This window comes from Furipterus horrens, unplaced genomic scaffold (assembly GCF_987537825.1).
Source record: "Furipterus horrens unplaced genomic scaffold, mFurHor1.1.pri manual_scaffold_5, whole genome shotgun sequence".
Lineage (NCBI taxonomy): Eukaryota > Metazoa > Chordata > Mammalia > Chiroptera > Furipteridae > Furipterus > Furipterus horrens.
The window spans coordinates 120097813-120120639 of NW_028327175.1; the positions used below are offsets into that span (position 1 = coordinate 120097813).

At 53.6% G+C, this 22827-nt stretch overlaps 1 protein-coding gene across 1 annotated transcript in view; it reads left to right on the forward strand.

Moving 5' to 3' along the window:
• IL4R (interleukin 4 receptor) overlaps positions 1-22455 on the forward strand; it is a 36439-nt gene extending 13984 nt beyond the window's left edge. The window contains 10 exon segments of the mRNA XM_090279380.1: positions 4744-4834; positions 6354-6492; positions 8022-8173; positions 9323-9471; positions 12979-13135; positions 16805-16904; positions 18740-18818; positions 20258-20307; positions 20704-21986; positions 21989-22455. Coding sequence (XP_090135506.1) covers positions 4765-4834; positions 6354-6492; positions 8022-8173; positions 9323-9471; positions 12979-13135; positions 16805-16904; positions 18740-18818; positions 20258-20307; positions 20704-21986; positions 21989-22455 — 2646 coding nt within the window. The 5' untranslated portion in view covers positions 4744-4764.
• Positions 22456-22827: the final 372 nt, after the last annotated feature.

Consider the following 22827-nt stretch of genomic DNA (forward strand, 5'->3'; position numbering starts at 1 on the left):
TCTTTTTTTTTTTTTTTAGATTCATTTGTTGATAGTTGTGAGTTTGTTGTCATTTTACTGTTCATAGTTTTGATCTTTCTCTTAAAAGTTTCTCTTTAACATTTCATATACTAAGGGCTTGGTGTTGCCTCCTTTAGTTTTACCTTGTCTGGGAAGCACTTTTTCTGCCCTTCCATTCTAAATGATAGGTTTGTTGGGTAGAGTAGTCTTTGTTGTAGGTCCTTGCTTTTCATCACTTTGAATACTTCTTGCCAGTCCCTTCTTGCCTGCAAAGTTTCTTTTGAGAAATCAGCTGATAGTCTTATGGGAACTCCTTTGTAGATAACTCTCTGCTTTTCTCTTGCTGCTTTTAAGATTCTTTATCTTTAACTTTTAGCATTTTAATTATGATGTGTCTTGGTGTGGTCCTCTTTGGGTCTAGCTTGTTTGGGACTCTCTGTGCTTCCTGGACTTGTATGTCTATTTCTTCACCAAATTAGGAAAGTTTTCCTTCATTATTTTTTCACATAAATTTTCAATTTCTTGCTCTTCCTCTTCTCCTTCTGGCACCCCTATGATTTGGATGTTGGCATGTTTCAAGTTGTCCCAAAGATTCCTAAGCCTCTCCTTGTTTTTTTCCATTCTTGTTTCTTCATTCTGTACTCGTCGACTATTTCTTATGTTCCAAATTGTTGATTTGAACCCTGGCTTCCTTCCCTTCACCATTCGTTTTGTGTGGGTTTTTCTTCATTTCACTTAGTGTAGCCTTCACTTCTTCCCTTATGTGTTTGCTGTACTCAATCATGTCTGTGAGCATCATTATTACCAGTGTTTTGAACTCTTCATCTGTTAGGTTGGCTATCTCCTCTTTGATTAGTTCTCCTTCTGGAGCCTTGCTCTGTTTCCTCTTTTGGGCCTTACTTCTCTGTCTCCTCAACTTGACAGGCTCCTGTGTTTGCCTCTGTGTCCTAGATGGAAGTGTTGCACTTGTTATGTTGTAAGGGGTAGAGCCTTAGGTATTCGTCAGTACAGGGTGACCCATTTCATTGCTTTGTGGTGCTGTATGTGGGGGAGGGGTCTTAGGGGGAACAATGCTGCTTGCTCAGCACTCGCCCCTTTACAAGGCACTTTACCTGCTTCCCGTATGTGACTGGCACCCATCTAGCTATTGCCCTGGTGGTGGTTCCCAGAGTAGGCGGGTTTCCATACTTTCTAGGACTGTGGGGGCCCTCTAAATGGACTCTCCTGAGAGACTGGCAGTTTCTTCTGCTTCCCCAATCCCCACTGGGTTTCACAGTCAGAAGCAATGAGGCTTTATTTTCCTGACACTGGAATCCTGGGCTGCGCAGTCTGGCCTGGTTCTGGGATCGCTCCCCAGGTGTCCCTTTGGGATTTTATAATGTGGGACTGCTCGTTCAGCTATCTGGCTGCAGCTAGTGCCTTGTTGCCACCACTGCCCCACTGTGTCCTCTCTGCCCCGGCTCCCTGTCTTCGCCCCTCCAACTCTTCTGGATGAATATTACTTCTGTATATCTTTGTTTGTTGGACTTCCATGCAGTTTGACTTTCTGACGGTTCTGGTTGTTTTTGTTTTGAGGTAGCTGTGATCCTTATGGTTGTGGAAGGAGGCGGAGTGGGTCTACCTATGCCTCCATCTTGGCCGGAAGTCCCCATGGCACTTTTGAAGGATACAAACCTGCCCCTCAGTTTAGGTTTGTCTGATGCTCCCACGGGACTTGTGAATTTGGGGCAGGAACACCAGAGAAGCAATGTCCTGCTCCTCTCAGGACATAGCTTCAGAAAGCTCATGACCTTGATTTGTCCCATTCCTGGTGGTGTTAACTTTGACCACTTGGTCGAGGTGGTACCTGCTAGGTTTCTCCAAGTAAAGTTATGTACAATTATATTTATAGAGTATATAAAATTATAATGTTAATTACTTTGACTCATTAGTAAATAATACGAGGTTTGTGGGGAGATAGAGCTGCCATGATGAAAAGAGCAGTCCCCTCCCCCCACCCCCTTTCTTATGACCAGTCAGTGCAGACTCCTGCATCCCTGCTCTCACGCCCAGGGTTGCAGGTGGTTTATATCATAGTGATTGTGACGCTTCAGTTGTGCCCATTTGGGCCATTGGGCACCCGTTCCAGCTGACTCCTGTGTCCTTTGCATGTGTCCCCAGCGTTCTTGGAGCACTTCTTTCCTTCCTGGCACAGCGAGAATTGCGGGCTTGGAGTCAGCCATTTCTCTAAGGGGCGCTGGGTCCTTTCAGAGCAGAGTATATTTAGCAGCCAGGGCCTGGCGCTGGGACGGCATGGTAATCAGAGGCACTGCCAGATCCTGACTGACAAAGGGCACTATTGAGGCAATTAGCACAATGGAAACAGGGTCAATGGAGGAGATGGCTGTCAGGCATCCATGTTGGTTTCCTGATGGTGATGGTTGCATTGTGGTTCCATAGGGGAATGTACCGCGGTATTGAGGATAATTTATTTCTTGTGACTAAATAAATAAGAGAGAGGCTGAGGGGGGGGGGATATGAGTGAAAGGGACAGCGAGGGGAAAGGTATGGAGGTGGAAATGAGTCGGTGTGTTTGAAGAGGAGCAGGAAGTGAAGGCAAAGGTGTGCAGGTGGCAGGAGCGCCACGCACAGCTGCTGGCGCTGGGGAGAGGGAGGTGCCCAGCGGGGTGGAGCCTTCAAGTGGGATGGAGTCGCTGGAAAGCTTCCAGCGGGGGCTTGGGGCTCCTGCTGTGTCCTTCAGCCCTTCCCGTGCTCCAGACACTGTGCCGAGTTTGTTAGTGCACACCTGGCTTCCCTCTGCAGGACACTTGCCACCTGATCTGGTGTCATTTCCGCCTTGCAGATAAAGCTGCCAAAGCCCGAAAGGCGATGTAACTGTCAGAAGAGCACGTAGCTACTAAGTAGCAGGAGGAGGCCCTGCAGCCTCCTTTCTGAATATGACCCCAGGACAGAGACCCGAGCAGGGGCGGGTGTTCGCGTGGCCCGGGAATGTGCCCCAGGACATTGCTTTGTAGAGGGCACTTGGCACCAGTGCCAGGAGTGTGGGGGAAGGGCACGCTCCTTGACCCAGTGGGATTCTGCATCTGAGCATTTTCCTTAGTGATAACTGGTGACATGACTCGAGCCAGGCCTGTGTCCAGGTCACTGCTTGAGGTCTCCACGTTTGTTAGCTCATTTAATCCTCACAACACTCCCAGTGAAATGGAAACCGAGGCACAGAGGGGTCAAGCAGCTTGCTCAGTGTTCATGAGGAGTAAATGAAGGCAGGTGTTTACATTTAAGAAAGTAACCAGGGAAATGGTGGCAGTGCTCCCGTGTGTAACAAAGTAACAGAAGTAGCAGATGAGGCTAAAATGCAGTGCTGGACACTCCCCCGAGCCCTGCTGAGCTGGTGCTTCGGATCTAAACTTGGTGTCGTGGAATCATATTAGTGATACAGTAAGTTTAAAATGTAAGTTTTCGTATATAGAACGTGCTGCTATTTTGGTAAATAAAATTCATATTTATCTCCCTGTACTCATAGCAGCTTCTGAAAGAATAGCTATTACTATGTGAGTGGGGTTACTGCTGGGCCTTTTGATTTGGGGGTTTGAATTGTGTTTTCTTTTTGGGTGTCCTCATTTTTACTCCCCAGTCACGTCTTGTGGGATGCCGTCAGTACAGTAAGGGTGGTACAGGATTCCACGGATTCCATGGGTATAAACTACAGGACAGCAGGCTCGTCTGTGGGGTTAGATGTCTGGGTCGGGGGCATTGATGGGGACCAGTAACAATGCCGTGTAACAAACGGGCACAGCACCTCAGGGCCATGTAAGGGACACTCAGTCCGAGTGTGCGGGGCCAGCATCTGGGTGTGGCTGATCTCAGGCTGCCTCACACATCTGATGTGTGACCTCACTCACATGACAGGGAGCGACTGCCTGTTGCTAACGCAGAAGGAGACTGCTGGGACTCGCCTGTCACCATCCTCACCAGGCTAGCCCAGGCACGTTCTTGAGGCAGTGGTCATGCCGGGCAGCCTCACATGCCTCCCCTGGCTAATATCCTGCTGGCCAAAGCTAGTCACATGGTGAGCCCAGAGTCCAAGGGCAGGGAGAGCACCTTGCCCAGAGTGTGGTGGTGGTGGGCACACTGCAAGGTCACATGGACACAGGAGTTAATGCAGTCAGTCTAACACACTCAGCAGCACCATTTTTACTGGCTGCCTAGTACTTCATTGCATGGGTATACCAACACTTATTTAACCAGCTCTATAAGGCCAAACAGGTTAGCATTTCCAAACTATATTTCAAGGAATTGTAAATCCTTCAGGGATTAATTTGGTTTTGACACGCAAAAATGAATGTCGGATATGGAAATAAATTTGGTAATCGTTGAGTTAAATGAAGAAAAATACACTTCCTTACTGCAGGATTTATCAGAACCTCTACATGCAAATGGGCATTATGAACTTCCACAGATTTGAGGGATGCTCAAACTTAGCAGGCCATGGGATTTTTTTCCCAAAAAGCATCTCTTGGGACAGGTGTTTTGTGGCTTTCTGGGCTTTGTGCATCTGGGTTGGGTTTTGTGATTATAAATAGATCTCTGGTGGACATGGAGGACTCGATGTTGGCAGAGATACAAATGGCCAGGGCGGGGGGACAGTTGTGTCTGGCGAAAGGTGAGTTCTGAAGTCTGCACTCAGGATCATGTGGTTGGTGGGGCCACGAGTCAGCACTAACCTGGCTCACTTTCTCTCAGCAGGTGCCCTAGGATCTCCCAATGGGGTGGCTTGGCTCTGGGCTCACGTTCCCAGTGAGCTGCCTGATCCTGCTGTGGGCGGCAGGCTCTGGTAAGTCACCTCTCACTCATTCATTCAGCAAACATGTATTGATTGCTTACCGGCCACACTCAATCCATGAACAAAACAAAGATCCCAGGCCTTGAAGAGATTACATTGTAGTGGGAAGAGACAGCCAATGACAGATGGCCCTAATTATAAGTAAGTTCTAATGATCATTAGAAGGAAAAAGACACTATAGAACAGAGTATATAGTGGGGATTTGGAAAGTTAGATTGAGTGTGGGATTGCAACTTAAAATACGCACTCAGGGAAGTCCTCACTGAGTGATGGTCGAGCAAAGGCTTGAAGGAAGAGGGAGCCATGCAGGTACCTGAGGGAGGAGGATCTCAATGGAGGCCCTGAGCCGAGAGCCTGGCTGAAGTGTTGAGGAGCCAGAGGAGGCTGGTGTGGTGCCAGGTGACAGGGTGACTGTCAAGAAGGACCTTGCAGGGTTTGAGCAGAGGAGCGACATGGCCTGTACATGAAAGGGATCCCTGGGTCTGCAAGCACATGGGTGGAAGCCGGCAGGGCAGGAAGGAGGCACCCCAGTAGCCAGGTGGCTCGGACCAGCAGAGGAGAGGAGAGGGGATAGGCTTCTGGATCCATCTGGGAGGGAGATCTCAAGACAGATTGCAATGGGGTGAGAGAGGCGTCTCAGGATTTCTGACCTGAGCGACCAGGAAGGACGCAGTTGTCATCTCTGAGATGCAGAGGGGTGTGGGTTCTGTGGGGCAGGGAATCAGATGAGGAAACTTTGGGACATTTATTGGATTCCTGAGACTCTCCTTAACATGGTCAGTCCTTTACCCAGAGAACAGATGCAAGTTGGTGGCAGCTGTGATGGGTCGGTGCCGCCGCTGGAGCAGGAAGACGCCGCCAGTCAGGAGCAGGGTGGGCTGGCGCGGGGCTGATGGCTCCCAGATGGTCTGGCAGACCCAACAGACAGCCCACTGGGTTCAAATCCAGCTCTGCTGCTGGCTGCCTGGAAGAAGCACCCCAGCCTCTCATGCTGCCCTTTGATATGGGCTGAACTCAACAAGAAGCCAGAGGACAAGGGCACCTGGGTGACAAGACCTTGGGGGTCAGCCTCCTGAGCTCAGAGAGGGGTGGAGAAGAGATGGGGGCGGGCACCTGGATAACAGCACCCCCTCACATTGCTCCAGAGGAGATGGCTGTTTGCTGCTAGCACTCCTTAGACTGTCAAGTATTTTCCCTTTAATTTGGCCAAGAACAAGTAGTTGAACTGCATGACACAAAGGTGCATTTGGGGTATCCCCTGTATGGACCTGCACCGCGGGGCATTTCTTCAGCTTCGGAATTACCTCAGTGCCAGCTGGGAGGCTCCAGGAGCCCAGTCCTGGCCCAGCTCCGTGAAGACTGGTACGTGACCGTGCCTGGGACTGTGGTTTCCTTGTTTTGTGAGGAGCCCCTTGGTCCTGCTTGGGCTGGTTTGCGCCTTGTCCCCATGGCGCGTGTCCCTCTTGCTGATCAGGCTCCAGCTGCTCAGAGTGCTCCTGTGTCTCCCCAGGGAGTGTGAAGGTCCTGCGTGGGCCCACCTGCTTCTCCGACTACACCAGCACCTCCACCTGTGAGTGGGGGGTGGCCGGCCCCACCAACTGCAGCACTGAACTCCGCCTGACCTACCGGCTGGATTTTCAGAGCTCTGAGTAAGCCTGTGTGGCAGCGGGAGGCCGGTGAGGGTGGCCCCGGGAGTTCGCCTGGTCTGGTGGGGCCCCGGAGTGCCTGGTGCTCAGTGGGGTTCACTGCAGTCACTGGGCATGGGGTGAGAGTTGGGTGCCCTAGGGTGCTGGGTGTGTGAGGCACAGTGTGCCGTGATGCTCCCAGCGTGGCCACCAAGGCTTGTGGCGCGTGGGTGTGGGTGGAACAGTGGACGACAACAGCAGCTCTCAGACGTTTAGGCTCAGGGCTCCCGCGCGCTTGAGAGGTGGTGAGGACCCCAAAGCCTTTGTCTCGGTAGCTTACAGCAGGGGCTCCCAGCCTCTGCGCTGCGGACCAGTTCCTGTTCGTGGCTTGTTAGGAACTGGGCCACAGAGCAGGAGGAGGGCGGCGGGCAGGCGAGTGAACTGGTCCCTGGGCCAGAAAGGCTGGGGACCACCGGCCTACAGCTGCTGGTACTCACCTGGTGAGGAATTAGAACAGAACATTTACGTGACAGCAGCACACAGGCCATCAGAGCAATGACATCGCAACACGCATGTAGACCCTAGAAAACCCCACTGTGTACTCGTGACAGAAAGAGAGGAATGGCAAGTAATACCTTAGTGTGATTATGCAAGTAGTTTGACCTAGTGGGTCCCCAGGCCCCACTTGTAGACCCGCTGGACTAGACTATTGTTTGGGATACAGTGTTAGTGGTGGGGTTCACTGTGGCATGTGGGGTACATTGTTCCTGGGGGCTCACTGGGCAACCTGTGTATGCGGGGCACCGTCACATGGGTGCCAGGACAGGACTGGGTGCGCAGGGTCAGGGCCACACTGGAGCGTGGCTGCCCCGGCGGGGGCGGTCTTCCGCGGCACACTGCGGTGGGCGGTACTTCTGCGTGGGGCCCATCAGCCGTCCAGGGCCGCCGCCTGGGTCTGTACGGGAGGCGCTGGGGGCCGCACCATGCCCGCTCGCGCACGTGCTGTCCGGCTGCCTTGTGCTCGGTCCACGCCCGGTGCAGTTGGCACCGCAGCGGCGTGGCTCCCAAAGCCCAAAACATGGACTGTTTGGCCCTGTACAAAGAACGCTTGCTGCCCCCTGGCCTAGCCCACGAGACGCTCGTGGGGCTGGCTGTGTGGGAGGCACATCGGGATCACGCTGCGGTGCACAGGCGTGTGCCCAGTCCTCTGCACCAGAAGCTGTGCTCCCCACATGCAGCCAGAGCGCACACAGGCTGTTACAAAGCCTTTAATGCCACGGCTCCTTCCCTTTCACTGGCTGTTAGGGATGAGCCACGTCCTGGGACAAGGCCGTGGCCAAGGGTGTGTAAGGGTCCATGGTCGGTGTGGTGCGGGGCTGTGGCCAGAAGGGAAGGCAGTCCCAGTCCACTGTCCCCACCACGCACCCTCGCTGCTCTGCTCCGAAGTTCCCTTGAGGCAGGGCGACTGGGAAACTGGAAGAGCATGTGGTACCCTGAGGCAGCTACCGGGGACCATGTGTGCATGACTGCCTAACACAGCTCCGTGTCTGCAGAAACCACACATGTGTCCCTGAGAACAGAGGAAGCACAGGGTGCCTGTGTGACATGCTGACGGACGACGTGGTCAGTGGGGACATCTATCAGCTGGACCTGTGGGCTGGGAAGCAGCTGCTGTGGAGTGGCTCCTTCAGGCCCAGCGAGCATGGTGAGTGGGGCGGGCGGGGTTCGGGTGTCCCAAAGCTGGCTGGGCTCTGGCACGGGGGAGGCAGGCTCCATTTGGGGGAGGCGGGTCCCAAGCAGCCTCTTACCCTTTCTTAAACATGACAGGGTTCTTGCTCTTATTGGGCCTTGGTCCTCCCATCTTTGAAAGGGGGTTGGGCTCAGCAGTACATCAGGCCCCCTTCAGCTCAGATATTTCAACCCTCTGAATGTAAAAGCCCTGTTTGGGGGGCGGGTGTTGAAAGCAGACTGTTTGAAGGGAGACATGCTTGCTGCAGATCAGAAACTGAATGGCGAACCATCCTTCCCCCTCTGTTGACTGCTTAGCTGCTGCTTCAGGCAGTCTGGACCTGGGGGGCTGACCTAACCCTGCTCCCCAGAGCCCCTGCAGTCATTCCCAGGAGCTCGCTGGGGTAGAGGGACAGGAGTTCAAAACGCCACTTATCACTGTGTGTCCTTGGGCAAGTCACATTACCTCTCTGAGCCTCAATTTCCAGAAGACAGTTATTATCCGCATTTTCAGTGGAATAAACTGTAGCACAGAGAAGGCAAGTAACCCGCCTAAAGTCACACAGCTGCTGAGCAGCAGAGGCACCTCTTGCAGAGCTCATAGAACCACAGCCGCCACCACTCCATCAGCAGTTCCTGAAGACCCGCTCGTTCTGTGGGGGGTTGTGGGTGTTTAAACTGACCCATGAACAAACCCGTGTATTAAAATAATTCTTCCATGTGTATGTTGATTCTGATGCACATTATATACTTGTGACCTCCTTGATATGGTTGCTTAAAAAGAGACTTAAGTTTTTAAGCATGTGAATCAAAATAAAGAAAAATACTTAGTAAACAATATAGCACACAGATGTGGCCTAAAGCGTGAAGGATGAAAGTGAAAATGCCAAAGTTTGGGTTACTTTGGTTTATACATTTTGCGTTCACTGGAGAAAGGTAGTTATAAACACGGCGGCAACCAAGCAGAGTCTTAGCAGCAGTAGATGAGGGTTATGACCGTAATTTTCTGTTATGACTGAATCTACCTGGGACCTTACACATGTATAAGGAGCCAGTGTTCACTGAAAGCCCCAGCGGCCAGGGCCTGCGGGCTGACAAGTCCTCACCAGGCACTGCCTCCCTGCAGTGAAACCCAGGGCCCCCGAAAACCTCACGGTCGACACCAACACCTCCCACATGTGGCGGCTGACTTGGAGCAACCCGTACCCTCCTGAGAGTTTCCTGTACTCAGAGCTCTCCTACCAGGTCAACATTTCAAATGAAGACGACCGGAAGGTGAGTGGGCCCTGCGGGGCTGCTGCACCACCTCTTGGGACTCAGGTGGACGGCGATGCAGGCCCAGGGGTGGGAGCCGGAGAGGAGGCCTGGCTGGCAGCAGCCCAGCTTGTGCCCTGGCTCTGGGGGTCCCGTCCCTCCATCCCCCACCCAATGCCCAGTGTGCAGAGAAGGGACGTTATTTCTGGGCCCTGCTCCCTGTCTGTAAAGGAAGGCTCTGGGCCACGTCTGTGTTTCCCAGGGGCAGGGAGGGGCGCTGAGGTTTCGGGAACACACTTAAATGCCTGAGTCCCACAGCAAGACCGTCGCTCAGCGTCATCTCCCTCCTGACTGACTGGTCTCCGCTGAGCTGACAGGTTCACTGATCCTTTGTTATAACAGTGGGAGGCTCCCGCTCAGACCCTTCCCCCAGAAAGCAGGTTCGGCTCTAATTTACCGCTGCTGCTGGGTTTCACTGCGTCTGACACTTGCTTTCCAGTCACAGCAGAGGCAGCGGGCTCCTTTTCAAAGGAGCGTATTGGCGTTTTTCACAGGCAGAGCTGATTTATCTATGATGGTGTGGCCCCCCTCTATTTTAGTTGCAGGTTGTGGGGGAGGTCACTTCCTGCCACCATGTTTTCCCCTCAAACATTCATTCCACTGGAGGACATCCACACACCATGGCCCTGGTGGCCCACAGAACCGGGCTCCCATACCTGCCCTCCCACCTGCCTGCTGTGTGATCTTGAGCATGTCACTTAACCTCCTTGTGCCTCAGTTTCCTCATCTGTACCCTGGGATGTCATGGGTGCCACCCCATAGGGCTATTGAGAGCACAGAGTGGGTGACAACGACAGGCTGCCTTGCCTGGCACAAAGGACTCTATAAATGTCATGCTCCTCCTCTCCTGAGGGCCACAGGACCTGGAAAGCCCCATCAGCTTTGCCCTCCCACTGTCAGAGAAGAGCTGTCGAGGGCTGTGCTGGGCCGTGCCTCCGTCCAGGACCCAGGCTGGCCTGCCCTCGGCTGCCAGAGCGCAGGCCCCAGACATAGCACGCCCCCACCTCAGCTTCCGTTGCTGTTGCTTCTCTTCCTGGCCAAGCCAGGGAGGAGGAGGGTGTTGATTTCCATCTCTCAGGTGTGGGCCAGGATGTGGGCTGGGAGCAGGAATGGGGCACATGCAGTGTGAGGCTCAGAGAGCACTGGGGGGGTGGGGGATTGCACAGATACCAAGGAAAGAGGCAGATCCAGATTAGTCCACTAGTCTTCCCATGTCCTGTGGCTGTTCAGGGTATAGCCTGGAGGAGAGAGAAGCGTCCAAACAATGTATGTATTTGCTTATCATGGCTGTACCCAGGTTCCGTGTGTCTTCCCATAGCTTGGCCCAGCGTCGTTCTGCGTTGGCTTCATTTTCAGGCAGACCCTTCCCTCCTGTGGCCACCATGCCCACTAGCGGCTCTAGGCCTAGGTCCCAGGGCCACAGTGGAGAAAGTTTTTCTTTCTAGATAAGCCCAATAAAAGTCTTGGGGCCGATGTTCAGTTGTCTGGCGTGGGTCATGGGCCAGTCTGTGAACCTGTCACAGGCGTGGGCAGGAGAGAGGGTGCTGGGGCCATGCTCTGATTGGCCAGGGATGAGTCACATGCTCCACCCATGCCAGATGGGCCGAGAATGAGGGAGGTGGCTCCCCGAAGGAGACTCTGGGGAAGGGGAAACAGGGACTGGGCGGCTGAAGCACAGCCTGGTTTAGGACCTGGTGCCGGACTCCAGCCGGCGGATGGAATGGGTCGGTGTGCCTGGGCCTTGGCTCAGCGGGCCCATGGATGCTCCCTCCAGTTTCTCCAGCAGCCTGTTGAGGTTTTGCTTCCTCACTGTGTAGCCTCCCCTCAGCTCACTTCACACCAGACCTTTGTCCCCAGCGTGCATCGAACCCAAGCAGAAGTGGAGCTGCCGGATCTGCGGGCACCGGGAAGGCACTGCAAGGGCCTGGTGGGGAGGGAGGGCTGCGAAGCGGTGGGGCCCTCAGGGAGAGGAGCCCCAGGCAGAGGGTTCCGGCCACTCACTCGCCGGCAGAATTGATCTTGAACATAGATTTTATTTCATTTTTTATTTTTTAAAGTCTTAAAAATAAAGTAATATTTACATGAAGTAAATAATTTCCGCGGTAGAAAGGACTTAGAATGCAGTGTGTTTCTCTTCCTACTGCCACCTCCAGTTCCTGTTCCCAGAGGTGGACCACTCACTGCTCTGTCTCTTGCCAGGAGGGAAAGGAGGCGGCTGGGCAGGTAGAGGGTCTGAGGCACGTGTCTCCTTCTAGAGAGTGTTCGCCTTACAGGCAAACGTGTGTGCTCATTCATCACTGTGTCCGCTGCTACATAATATCAACAGCACACAGTTATTGCCTCAGATTTTTTGGGGTTAGGAGTCTGCGTACAGCTCCCTGGGTCCCCAGCTGGAACCAAGGCGTTGTCCAGGACTACGGTCTCACCTGACTCTTGACTGGAGAAGGATCACTTCCCAGCTCCTGTGATGTTGGCAGCATTCAGTGTCTTGTGGGCTGTTGGACTGAGAGCCTCAGGTTCTTGCTGGCCCTTGTCAGGAGGCCACCCTTCCTTCCTGTCCCTTGGGGCCTTCTTCAGGCCACAAGGGAGAGAGTGGGTGTCCTAGCAAGTTGGAATTTCAGTCTTATGTAATGTAACCACATACTTATAGTCTGACATATCCATCACCTTTGCACATTCTGTCAGAAACAAGTCACAGCTCCTGCCCACTCAAGAAGAGGGGGCCGCACAAGGGCATGATACAAGGTGAGGACCATGGGGCCTCTCAGTCTGTCTGTCACCATTTTGTTTAACACAAAAGGCAGCAGACAACACACACAAATTATTACCTTACCTTTTCTGCTTAACAGCAGATCCTGGAACATAGCAGGTCTTTGAGGTCTCTTCCCAGTGGGGGCTGGGTTAGGCGGGGCTGAGATTTGAGGCCAGTGAGTTTGGGCTCAACTGTGGAGGCTCTAGAGCACCTGTGAAGGAGAGAGAGGGGCACAGTGACTCTGTCTGTGCTTCAGAGAGGTCACCGTCATGCTCCCTGCCTGCCAGGCCCTATCCTAAGTGCTCGCAACAACCCTGGGTAGTAGGCACTTTTATTATTCCCATTTTGCAGAAGAGGACATCAAGGACCAGAGAGGTTATATCATTTACCTAAGGTTACACAGCCAGAAAGTGACAGGAGGGATCCTTACTCTCAATTTACAGATGAGGAAGCAAACTCTTTCTTGCCCAGCCATGTCATATGACTCATCAGTGGGGGCTTAGGAGGGGCGGGTGAGGGCGATCTCCTGACCAATCTCACTCAACTCTGGTCACAGTTATGGAGGTGGCAAACAATGTCTGATCTGGAGGAATAACCAAATACCCAGGCTGGTGGCTCTTAAGCACTGTGGGGTCAGCTAAGGACAGCAGCCAGAGTGGGAGCTGGTGTTCCTCTCCCCACAGCTGGTGCAGTAATGTCTTTTTTCCCTTTGCCAGGTTATGGTCTACAATGTGACCTACAGGGAGCCCACCCTCCGCCTCCTAGCCAGCACCCTAAAACGTGGGGTTTTCTACAGCGCACGGGTGAGGGCCTGGGCTCAGAGCTACAATAGCTCCTGGAGTGAGTGGAGCCCCAGTGTCAAGTGGTTTAACTGTGAGTATCTATCGTGAGTCCTGAGAAGTTAGAATCTCTCCTCCCCACTTTACTCTGTGGCAGACACTGTCCCTGGCCGAGCATCTGGGCTTCCATGTCACGGGATGCCTCTAACTGCAGGCAGCAGAGTACAAGCTGACATGGTGTGCTGGCCAGGGTGGGCAGGCTAGGCTGCAGTAGCAAAGGAGCCCAGAAGGCCCGCACTTTAACACTGTACAAACGTATTTCTTGCCTGTGTAACAGTCTAAAATGAACTTCGCTGGTCTGGAGGTGGTTTTCCTCCCAGAGGCTCCATCATTCCCGAGGACAAAGACAATTAACCTTTTTGTAGCATGGTCCCATTGGCAGTCTGGTGAAGCCTTCAGACCCCATTCAGAATAATATATATGTATATATTTTTTTATCCTCACCCAAGGACATTTTTTCCATTGCCTTTAGAGAGAGGAAGGAAGAGAGAGAAACATCGATGCAAGACAGAAGCATCGGTTGGTTGCCTCCTGTATGCACCTGAATGGGGGATTTTATGTGCCTGGACTGGGGACCATATGTGCCCGGATCAGGGATTGAACCCATAACCTAGGTATGTGCCCTGACCGGAAATCAAACCTGCAATTTTTTGGTTATGGGATGATGTTCCAGTCAACTGAACCACACCGTCCAGGGCCAGGATAGTATTTTTAAATGTATAAAATAAAATACATAGATCTGCCCCGGCTGTTATGGCTCAGTGGATTGAGCACCAACCTGCAAACCAGAGGATCCTGGTTCGATTCCCAATCAGGGCACATGCCTGAGTTGCGGGCCAGGTCCCCAATTGAGGGCAGTCAAGAGGCAACCACACATTGATGTTTCTCTCCCTCTCTTTTTTCTTCCCTTCCCTGTCTCTAAAAATAAAGAACATGTTAAAAATAAATAACTTTTAAAAATACATAGTCCTGACCAGTGTAGCTCAATTGGTTGGGCATCATCCTGCAAAGCAAAGGGTCAATGGCTTGATTCCCAGTCAGGACACCTGCCTGGGTTGCAGGCCTGGTCCCTGGTCGGGGCACATGCAGGAAGTGATCCATTGATGTATCTCTCTCACATTGATCTTTCTTTCCCTCTCTTTCTCTCTCCCTTCCCCTCTCTCTAAAAAAGTTAATATTAATAATTTTTAAATAAAACACATAGGATTACAGGGGAAACTTATTGAAATGCAATTATAAAAATATTTTAAAGTATATTTATTATCTAGGAACATATGCTTCTTTATTAACACATTAAAAACATGGTCTAGTGGTAGTTCTCATAAATACTCTAATTTCAAAGTAGATGAGCATTAAGGCGTAGGTGCCACACACACCCTAGGCTCAGTTGGAAGTCGCTCTGTCCAGCAGAGGCTTTGTGACCACGGCGGAACAAACTTTTACCCAGGACATTTCATTATGTCTGGGGGAAGGAAGGTGGTGGCCTCTCTAGTGGAGAACAGCAATTAGACCTTCTTCCCTCGTGCCTTTTATTGAGGAGGATACACATGAGAGATACAAGGTCAAGATTCATGAATCATCAATAGCATGGAGATGTTAAGATTACAGTTGATAGTAACAGATTACATGTACCAGTACAGAAGGCACAGTGACCAGTCTGTGTCAGGGTCTATCAAACATCTTGACGCCACACTGGCAGTAGGTGCCAGGTTTCATACACTCCTTGCTAGAGATTGTTTATGTTACATTAATGATAAAGAAAGCAGAGCAAGTTCTAAAGCATAATAAGCATTCTTTAAATCCAATGCCCATGGAAACCCTGTGAGTGGCTTTTAATTATGTTCCATGTGCAGCCTTATGTTGAGACTTAAAGACAAGCACAACCGGGATGCCGGCGGCAGTCATGCTCAGGCCAGGGCTACAATTCCCTAAACCACGAGGAGCAGTTCCCTACAGAGCATAAATGTTATCTTGTGATCCGGCAGCTGTAATGTGATATCAGAATAGCTGTGATTTCTGCTAGGAGCTGGGTGACCGATGCTACTCTTACTGTGGTTTGTTCCTTCCGTTCCTAATGGGAGGAAATGCTAGTTAGTGAGAATAAAGATGTCATTTCTGTCCCATCCAAGTTCCCAGACCCTTGAATTCTATCTGCAACCTTGTTGGAGGTCTGTGGACCCTCAAGTTAAGAATCTCTAAGGGCTCTGCCATTGTCTGCATCCAGCCAGCAGAAGGGGACTGAGAGCAGGGAGACCACGCCTGCTTCTTAAAAACCTTATCCTGGAGTGCCATACATCACTTCCTCTCACGTCCTGTTGGTGAAACTGGCTACATGGCCACAAGTAGCTGCAAGGGGTTCTGGGAAATGTAGTCCCTCACTTAGTAGCTGCATTCCCCAAAACAACACTTTGCAACTTTACCACATGGCTTTTGCAATAGAAATATTGAATCATCTCACATAAAATGAAGTCTTACAAGTGAACCTTCCCAGGTGGGCACATTGCTGCCTGGCAAAGGAAGGGAGACAGGGGAGGGGAGGCTGCTTCAGGCATTGTCTGCTCACTGGGGAGGAGAGAGGCTGCTGTGAACATTCACTGAGAGAAGGATTCTTCAAAGCGCTGGGCACAGGGGTGCCTGGCAGGCACGCCGACCCCACCCTCCTCACATCCCTCTCAGCATCGCCCACCTTGTTCCGTGGATGTCTCCTCGCCCACCTGTCTCCCATGCTGAGCTGTGAGCTTTGTGGGTGGTATCTACCTGGGTCTGTGTCTCCAGTGTCCGGAACAGGGCCAGGCACACAGGAAGTCCTTGGAAAGTTTTGTTGATGTGGTTTGATTCTAACATTGACCTGAGGAAGGGAAGGGAAAGGAAGAAAAATAGCTTGTATGGGACATATGCAATGTGCTGGACACTCATTCATTATTTCCACAAATACTTATTGAGTCCCCGCCATGTGCCTGGCCCCATGCTAGACACTGGGGAGTCAACAGTGAACAAAGAAGACAGAAATCCCTGCGCTTGTGGATCTGCCACTCTGGAGGGGGAAATAGAGGACAAGTAAACAAAAGGAAATCAGATGGCTCTAGATCCAGTGGTATTAAGTCTAGGAAGGAAAAGCAGAGTCGGGGTGGAGCGATGAGAGGGCGACAGTAGAGAGGGCGTGGGGGATCTTTGGGAGCAGGGACGGTGGAGTGAACACGGAGAAGGGGCCAGCTGTGTGAAGTGGTAACAGCAAATGTCATGGGCGTGCGGGCACTGTTCTGAGTGCAGAATACATTAAGTCATGTAACCCTCGCAACCCTATGAGGTAAGTACTACGGTTAACCCCACTGTACTGATGAGGAAACCAGGCACAGAGAGTGTGAGGGACATGTCCTGGGTCGCCAGTGAGGATATGTGACGGTCAGTCTTCGAATCAGAGTCACTGCCCTTGACCTCTATGCGTCAGGAAAGAGAGCAGCAAGTTCAAGATCCTGAGGTGGCACTGAGCTTTGGAGGAGCGGGGGACAGCAAGGACCAGTGTGTCAGAGGGCTCAAAGCGCAGAGGGAGGGGAGGAGGGCTTGAGGCGGGAGGGCTTGGTGGTGGCCAGATCATGCAGGGTCTGGGAGGACACTTTCCTGAGGCTCCGTCTCCCGCTCAGGGATATGGAGACCAGGCTGTACTTAGCATGACGCAGGCTCACAGCTTCCCTCCCACTTCCAGACTACGAGTGGCCCTGGGAGCGGCACCTCCCACGTGCCATCGTCATCTCCTGCATTGCCATCCCGGTCATCTGCGTGCTCTGCTATTTCAGCATCATCAAGTGAGTCCTGGGCCAGCTCCCCTGGGGTGCAGAGGGGGCAGGAATCCCTCTTCTCGGCTATCAGCTTGCAGTCCTTCTTTCCATAATAAATGCTTATTCAGCAGCTCCTATGTGCGAGGCACTGAGGCAACAGCTGAAACAAAACCGACAAGGACCCCGTGCTCCTTGTGGGAGACAGACGTCAGCTCAACAAGTAACCACACCATTTTCCATGGTGACCCATGCACTGAAGGAAATATACCAGGGGAAGGGCAGGAATGTTCCAGGTTGCTGTTTTAGGTGGGGAGGCCAGGGCAGGCCCCTCTGAAGAGGCGATACTTGAGCTGAGACCTGACGGGGAACAAGCTGGCCAGGGTAGAGATGAGGAAAGGGCCTTCCTTTAGCAAAGGGAGATAGGTCATGCCCAGGGTATGGTCTAGACAGTTGGGGGCATGTGACAATAGACGATTGCCCTGACAGAATCAGGAACCCTGGGTTCCTATTCTGGCCTTGGTGCTTGGTAGCTGTGTGACTATCAGCCTTGGGTTCCTCCTTTGCAGGCTGAGATACAGCGAGAACATATTTTGTCAGTCCTAAGAGTCCAGGAGAGTCTTGGATCACAGTGGACTGGAGGTAGAAGGAGCCTGGTTTCCAGTGAGTTTGAGCCCTAGGAGACATGAGGTCCCAGAGCCTCAGTCCTCCCATCTCTGAAATGGGACTAGCAAGCCCCACCCACCACGTAAGGATCAGTGATGACTGAGGACTGACATGAGTGTGTCCCACACTTTGCTAGGCACACATTAAGGGTGCAGGGATTGCAAGTTTACCTCTCCATGTCTTGTCACCGACACCTCTTAGCCACACTGGGCCAGTCTTTTCCCCTTCTCTGAGCCTCAGTTGCCCCCTCGCCTGACCTTCCCAGCCCCACTCACTGTGTTCCAGCACTCCAGCCTCCTTGCTCTTCTTCGAACGCACCAAGCAAGTTCTCTCCAAGCCTTTGCAGTCAGTCTGCTCCCTGCTGGAACGCCCTTTCCCCAGGCATCACCATGACTCTCTCCTCATCCACCTTCAGTAGCCACTCAGAGGTCACCTCCTCAGGGAGGCCCTCCTGAATCACACTCTCCACTCCTCTATTCCCTTATCTTCTTTATTTGCATTCATGGCACTTAATGCCATAATTAATGATGTCATAGGTTCATTTCTCTGTTTGTCTCCCTCTCTAGAACGTCAGTTCTGTGAGGGCAGGACTTTTGTCTGTCTGGTTCACTGTTGTGTCCCCAAAGCCTCGCACAGTGTGAGTGGTACCTAGTAGGTGCTCAGTAAAGACATGGACTGACTGAGTGGGGTCAGTGGAGACTGACCCAGGGATAACTGAGGACCTTCCATCTCAGAGCTGACACTCCATGGCTCCAGGCCATCGCAGGGAGAGGGAAGGAATCTGCTTTCCTGGGTCTCCTCAGCCTCTCAGGCCAGCGTAGGTCTCCCCCTGGCACCTTGCTCTCCGCTGCTCCGTGGCGGGGATTGGTGGTGGGCAAGCCCAGAATCCTCTGCAGACTGAGTCTCTCCTACTTCCCTGGGGCTTGTTCCCACTGAGGACGGAGGCGTCGAGTGAGGACCTACGTTTCAGGCGGCAGAATGCTGGAGCAGGACCCCACTCTTCTGCCTGTCGGCTGTCACTTCGCCCCTGAGCCTCAGTCTGCTCCTCTGTGAATGGGGTTGGCAGCAGAGTCTGCTCCTTGGGGTAAGGGTGAGACATCCAAAACCCATCAACATGGTCTCTGACCCCTGGCAAGTATTGGCGACTATGATCATTTTTATGGGAGGAGAAGCCAACACCCTTTCCTTTTCTTTTTCAGGATTAAGAAAGAATGGTGGGACCAAATTCCCAACCCAGCCCACAGCCACCTCGTGGCCATTGTCATCCAGGAGTCTCAGGTAGGAGTGTGGGTTGTTTCTGAAACTTTGGACTACATGTATCAGGAAATAAGAATCAGGACGTCTAGGGTGTTAAAGATACTCATTGGCTTTGGGAATTGCACCTCAGCAGTCGGGAAAGTTTCAGGGGAGATTGATTTGTAGCTCAGTGTGGTCATTAGGAGCCCAGGGGCTTCCCTCCCCTCCCTTCGGCTTTCAACTTTTGTACCTACGTTTTCAGCCTTCCCTCACGGTGGGTTCCTCTCAAGTTGGTTTTTTCCCCTCCACTGGGAGGAGATGACCCCTGAGGTCATCTGCATGTCACCTCCTGGGGAGGTACTTGTACCAAGGCAGGCAGCCAAGAGGAGGGGGAGATGGGGACCCATTTCCTGTGTCTTCCTCTTACGAGCTGGAAACTGTCACCAAAGGGCCAGCAAATCTCTTCTCGTTCCTTGTTGGCCAGAATTGCATCACATGCTGTTTCCTAAACCATCCCCCTGTGAGGAGTGGGAACACCTGAGACCAACCCAGTGGCCACCCCTGAGCCAGGGCTGGGTCCAGCTTCCCCAGTGCGAGGGCCATGTGTGGTTTGCCTGAGCTCTGTCAGCGTTCTTGAGGAAGTGAGAGTCAAGAATGCAGGTTGTGTCTGGAAGGTCTGGGTGTCCTCAGTTCTGCAGGGGCCCCGTGGCAGGCTCTAGAGTCCGGTGGTGCTGGCTTTGAGCCCTGGCTCTGCCCCTTACCTGCAGAGTGAACTTGAGCAAGTGGCTCAACTTCTCTGGGCTTCGGTTTTCTCACGTGGGTTGTAGCAGCGTTTGTATGACAGGGTTGACATTGGAATTCACCAAGACAGTACACGTAAAGTGTATGTATATTACAGGGTCCGGCACGTAGTAAGTGTGGTTTATGTATTAGTCAGCTTTTGCTGTGTAACAAATGATCCCACAACTTTGTTGCAGCAACAGCCATTTCTGTCGCTCTTGCTTCTGCAGATCGGCTCAGCAGTGGGGTTGGGTGGGGGAATCTGGGCTGGACTGGGCACATCTTCTCTGGGCTGGGAAGTCCCCAGCGGCTTCCCTCACAGGTCTGGCAGTTGTCTGACTCACCTGGGGCAGTGGAGGTGACTACGCCGTGTGTCTCTCATCCTCCAGCAGGCTGCTCCAGTTGGCACAGTGTCACGTGTACCACATTCTATTGGCCAGAGCAAGTCACAAGGCCAGGCCAAATTCAAGGGTGGGAGGAGCTATAGACTCAGCTGTGGCTGTTTTTGCCATCAGCCTTGACAACTCAATATTAGGATCATCTCACTAGTTCTCAGGAAACTGAGGCTCAGAGAGCTGAGCTGATATGACCTCAGACCTGTGTGACATCAAGGCCTGCAGGATTTCCTCACTGAGTGTCGCTGTACGTCACGCTGGCTGGGAAGGCTCTCCGCTGTCTCATTGGCTGTCTCTGTGTTTCAGGTGTCACTGTGGGGGAAGAGGTCTGGAGGCCAGGAGCCAGCCAAGTGCCCGTATGTATATGAACTTTGGTCATAGCCCATGTGGATTTGGAAGGGGATGGAATTGGTGCAGTGGGCTCCACCTCGAGAGGGGGTCACACACCCCCTCCATGTCTGCCTTCTCTTCCTTGGCACTCAGCACTTTTCCTTCAAGGGGTGGCAGGAAGAGGAGTGGTCTGGGCAGGTGGGCTACTGACTGAGCCCCCTGAATTTCCCTGCTGGGTCAGGTACCTGCAGAACCCCCTTGGGAGACACAGTCTGACCCAAGCAAGGCTGGTTGAGTGGACCACCAGGGCAGCTGTGCCAGTTGTAGACATCAGTCCAGGGTGATATTAAGCTGGGCTTTGAAGGATGAGTAGGAGTTTTTCAAGTGGTGACACTGAATCTGACCACACTTTGCTTTTGCAGACACTGGAAGACTTGTCTTACTAAGCTGCTGCCCTGCTTGCTGGAGCATGACATGGAAAAGGATGACAGTCCCTCCAAGGCTGCCAGAAATGGGCCTCTCCCGGGTCCTGGAAAGTCTTCATGGTGCCCTGTGGAGGTCAGCTCGACCATCCTCTCGCCGGAGAGCATCAGCGTGGTAAAGTGTGTGGAGCTGCTGGAGGCCCAGGTGGAGAGCGAGGAAGAGGAGGAAATGGAGGAAGATGAAGGGAGCTTCTGCCTGTCGCCTGAGAGCAGCAGAGGTAGCTTCCAGGACAGCAGGGAGGGCATTGCAGCCCGGCTGACGGAGAGCCTGTTCCTGGACCTTCTAGGGGCTGACCATGGGGGCTTTTGCACACAAGGCCTGGGGGAGCCCTGTCTTCTCCCGCCTTCAGGAAGTGGGAGTGCTCAGACGCCTTGGGCTGAGTTGCCTTGTGAGGAGCCTTTTAACCCGGCGTCAACCCCTCCAGCCATGCTGACCCAGAGCCCAGCCTGCCTGGCCGTCCCAGAGCTGCCAGCCGTTGTCACAGACCATCCCTCTTACCGCAGCTTCAGCGACTTCCTGAGTCAGTCCTCGAGTCCAGGAGAGCCCGCCTCAGACGCACAGCTGTCCGAATGCCTGGGGGAAGGGGACCCCGACATCCCCTCTGCTCCCACTGCGCTCCAGCCTGAGCCAGAAACCTGGGAGCAGGTCCTCCGCCGCAGTGTCCTCCAGCACAGGGCCCCCATCAGCGGCTACCGGGAGCCCGTGTGCACGGTGAGGCAGGGCAGCACCCCGGGCGGCGGGGCGGCGGGCTGCAGCCCTTCCGGAGAAGCCGGGTACAAGGCCTTCTCCAGCCTGCTCGCCAGCGGTGCCACCTGCCCAGGCACATCTGGGGTTGAGGCCAGCAGTGGGGAGGGGTGCTACAGGCCCTTCCAGAACCTCACTTCTGGCTGCCCTGGGGTTCCTGCTCCCGTCCCCTTGTTCACCTTTGGACTGGACATGGAACCGCCTCACAGCCCTCAGAACTCACTCCTCCTGAGCGGCTGCCCTGAGTGCCCCGGTCTGGAGCCACTGGCAAAGGGAGGAGACAGCCAGAAGCCCCCGCTGTCCCTGGAGCAGGCCACAGATGCCCTCGGGGACGACCTGGGCAGCGGCATTGTCTACTCAGCCCTCACCTGCCACCTGTGTGGCCACCTGAAGCAGTGCCGCAGCCAGGAGGAGCGTGGCGAGGCCCCCATTGTGTCCAGCCCCTGCTGTGGCTGCTGCTGTGGAGACATGTCTGAGCCCCGGTGAACCCTCTGATGGACCTCGGCCCCCTGCCAGGCAAGGTTCCCTTGGGTGTCTCAGAGGAGGGCAAGGCCTCCCTCGTCTTCCAGCCTGGCCCCAGCCATGCTCAGAGCTTCAGCCAGACCCCCCACGTGGTGGCCGTGCTCCCTGCGGGGCCCACGCTTGCGAGTGCTTCCCGGCCCGCGCCCGCCGCTGCTGCGAGTGCCTCGCCTGCGCCTGCGGAGGGCGGCCCGGAAGGCGGCCGGGCTGGCAGATTTCCGAGACTCAGAGGAGCCACTGGCCACCTCATCAGTCCACAGCTTCTCCAGCGCACTGTCCCTGTCATGCCCGCCCAAGGCGTGTTTTATCCACCTGGTCCCTCGCTGCCCATGTCTTGCCCAGTCCTGGGACCAGCCGCTGCCATGTCACTGGCTTGGACGCTGAGCCTAGAAAGTGACCACGCCAGCAGCAGAGGCCTGGGAAACTGATGGGAAATTGAGGTCCTGGAAGGGTGGTTATTTGCCCAGAGGGGCCCGTTCATTCAACAGAGCTTCATTAGGTTGACACTGGAGGCAGGACCTGGGCCTTGGAGGGCTGCTCAGTCAAGTGGGGGTAACAGAGCCCCCGAAAAAGGGTGATTACCAAACAGTGACAATTGGCTGTCAGATCCCCACACAACCGTAAGGCTGGGGGCTCCTGGTACGCGTGGGGTCCCCAGAATAAACACACCAGCTGCCTTGGGGCTGGTCTGTGCCCCCGTGGACAGTGTTGCCAGTGGCCACACAGACCAGAGGGAGAGCTTCACGCCTGTGACCCGGCTGCGCTGGGTGCTCTAGCACCGACACCAGGCACATTTAGCC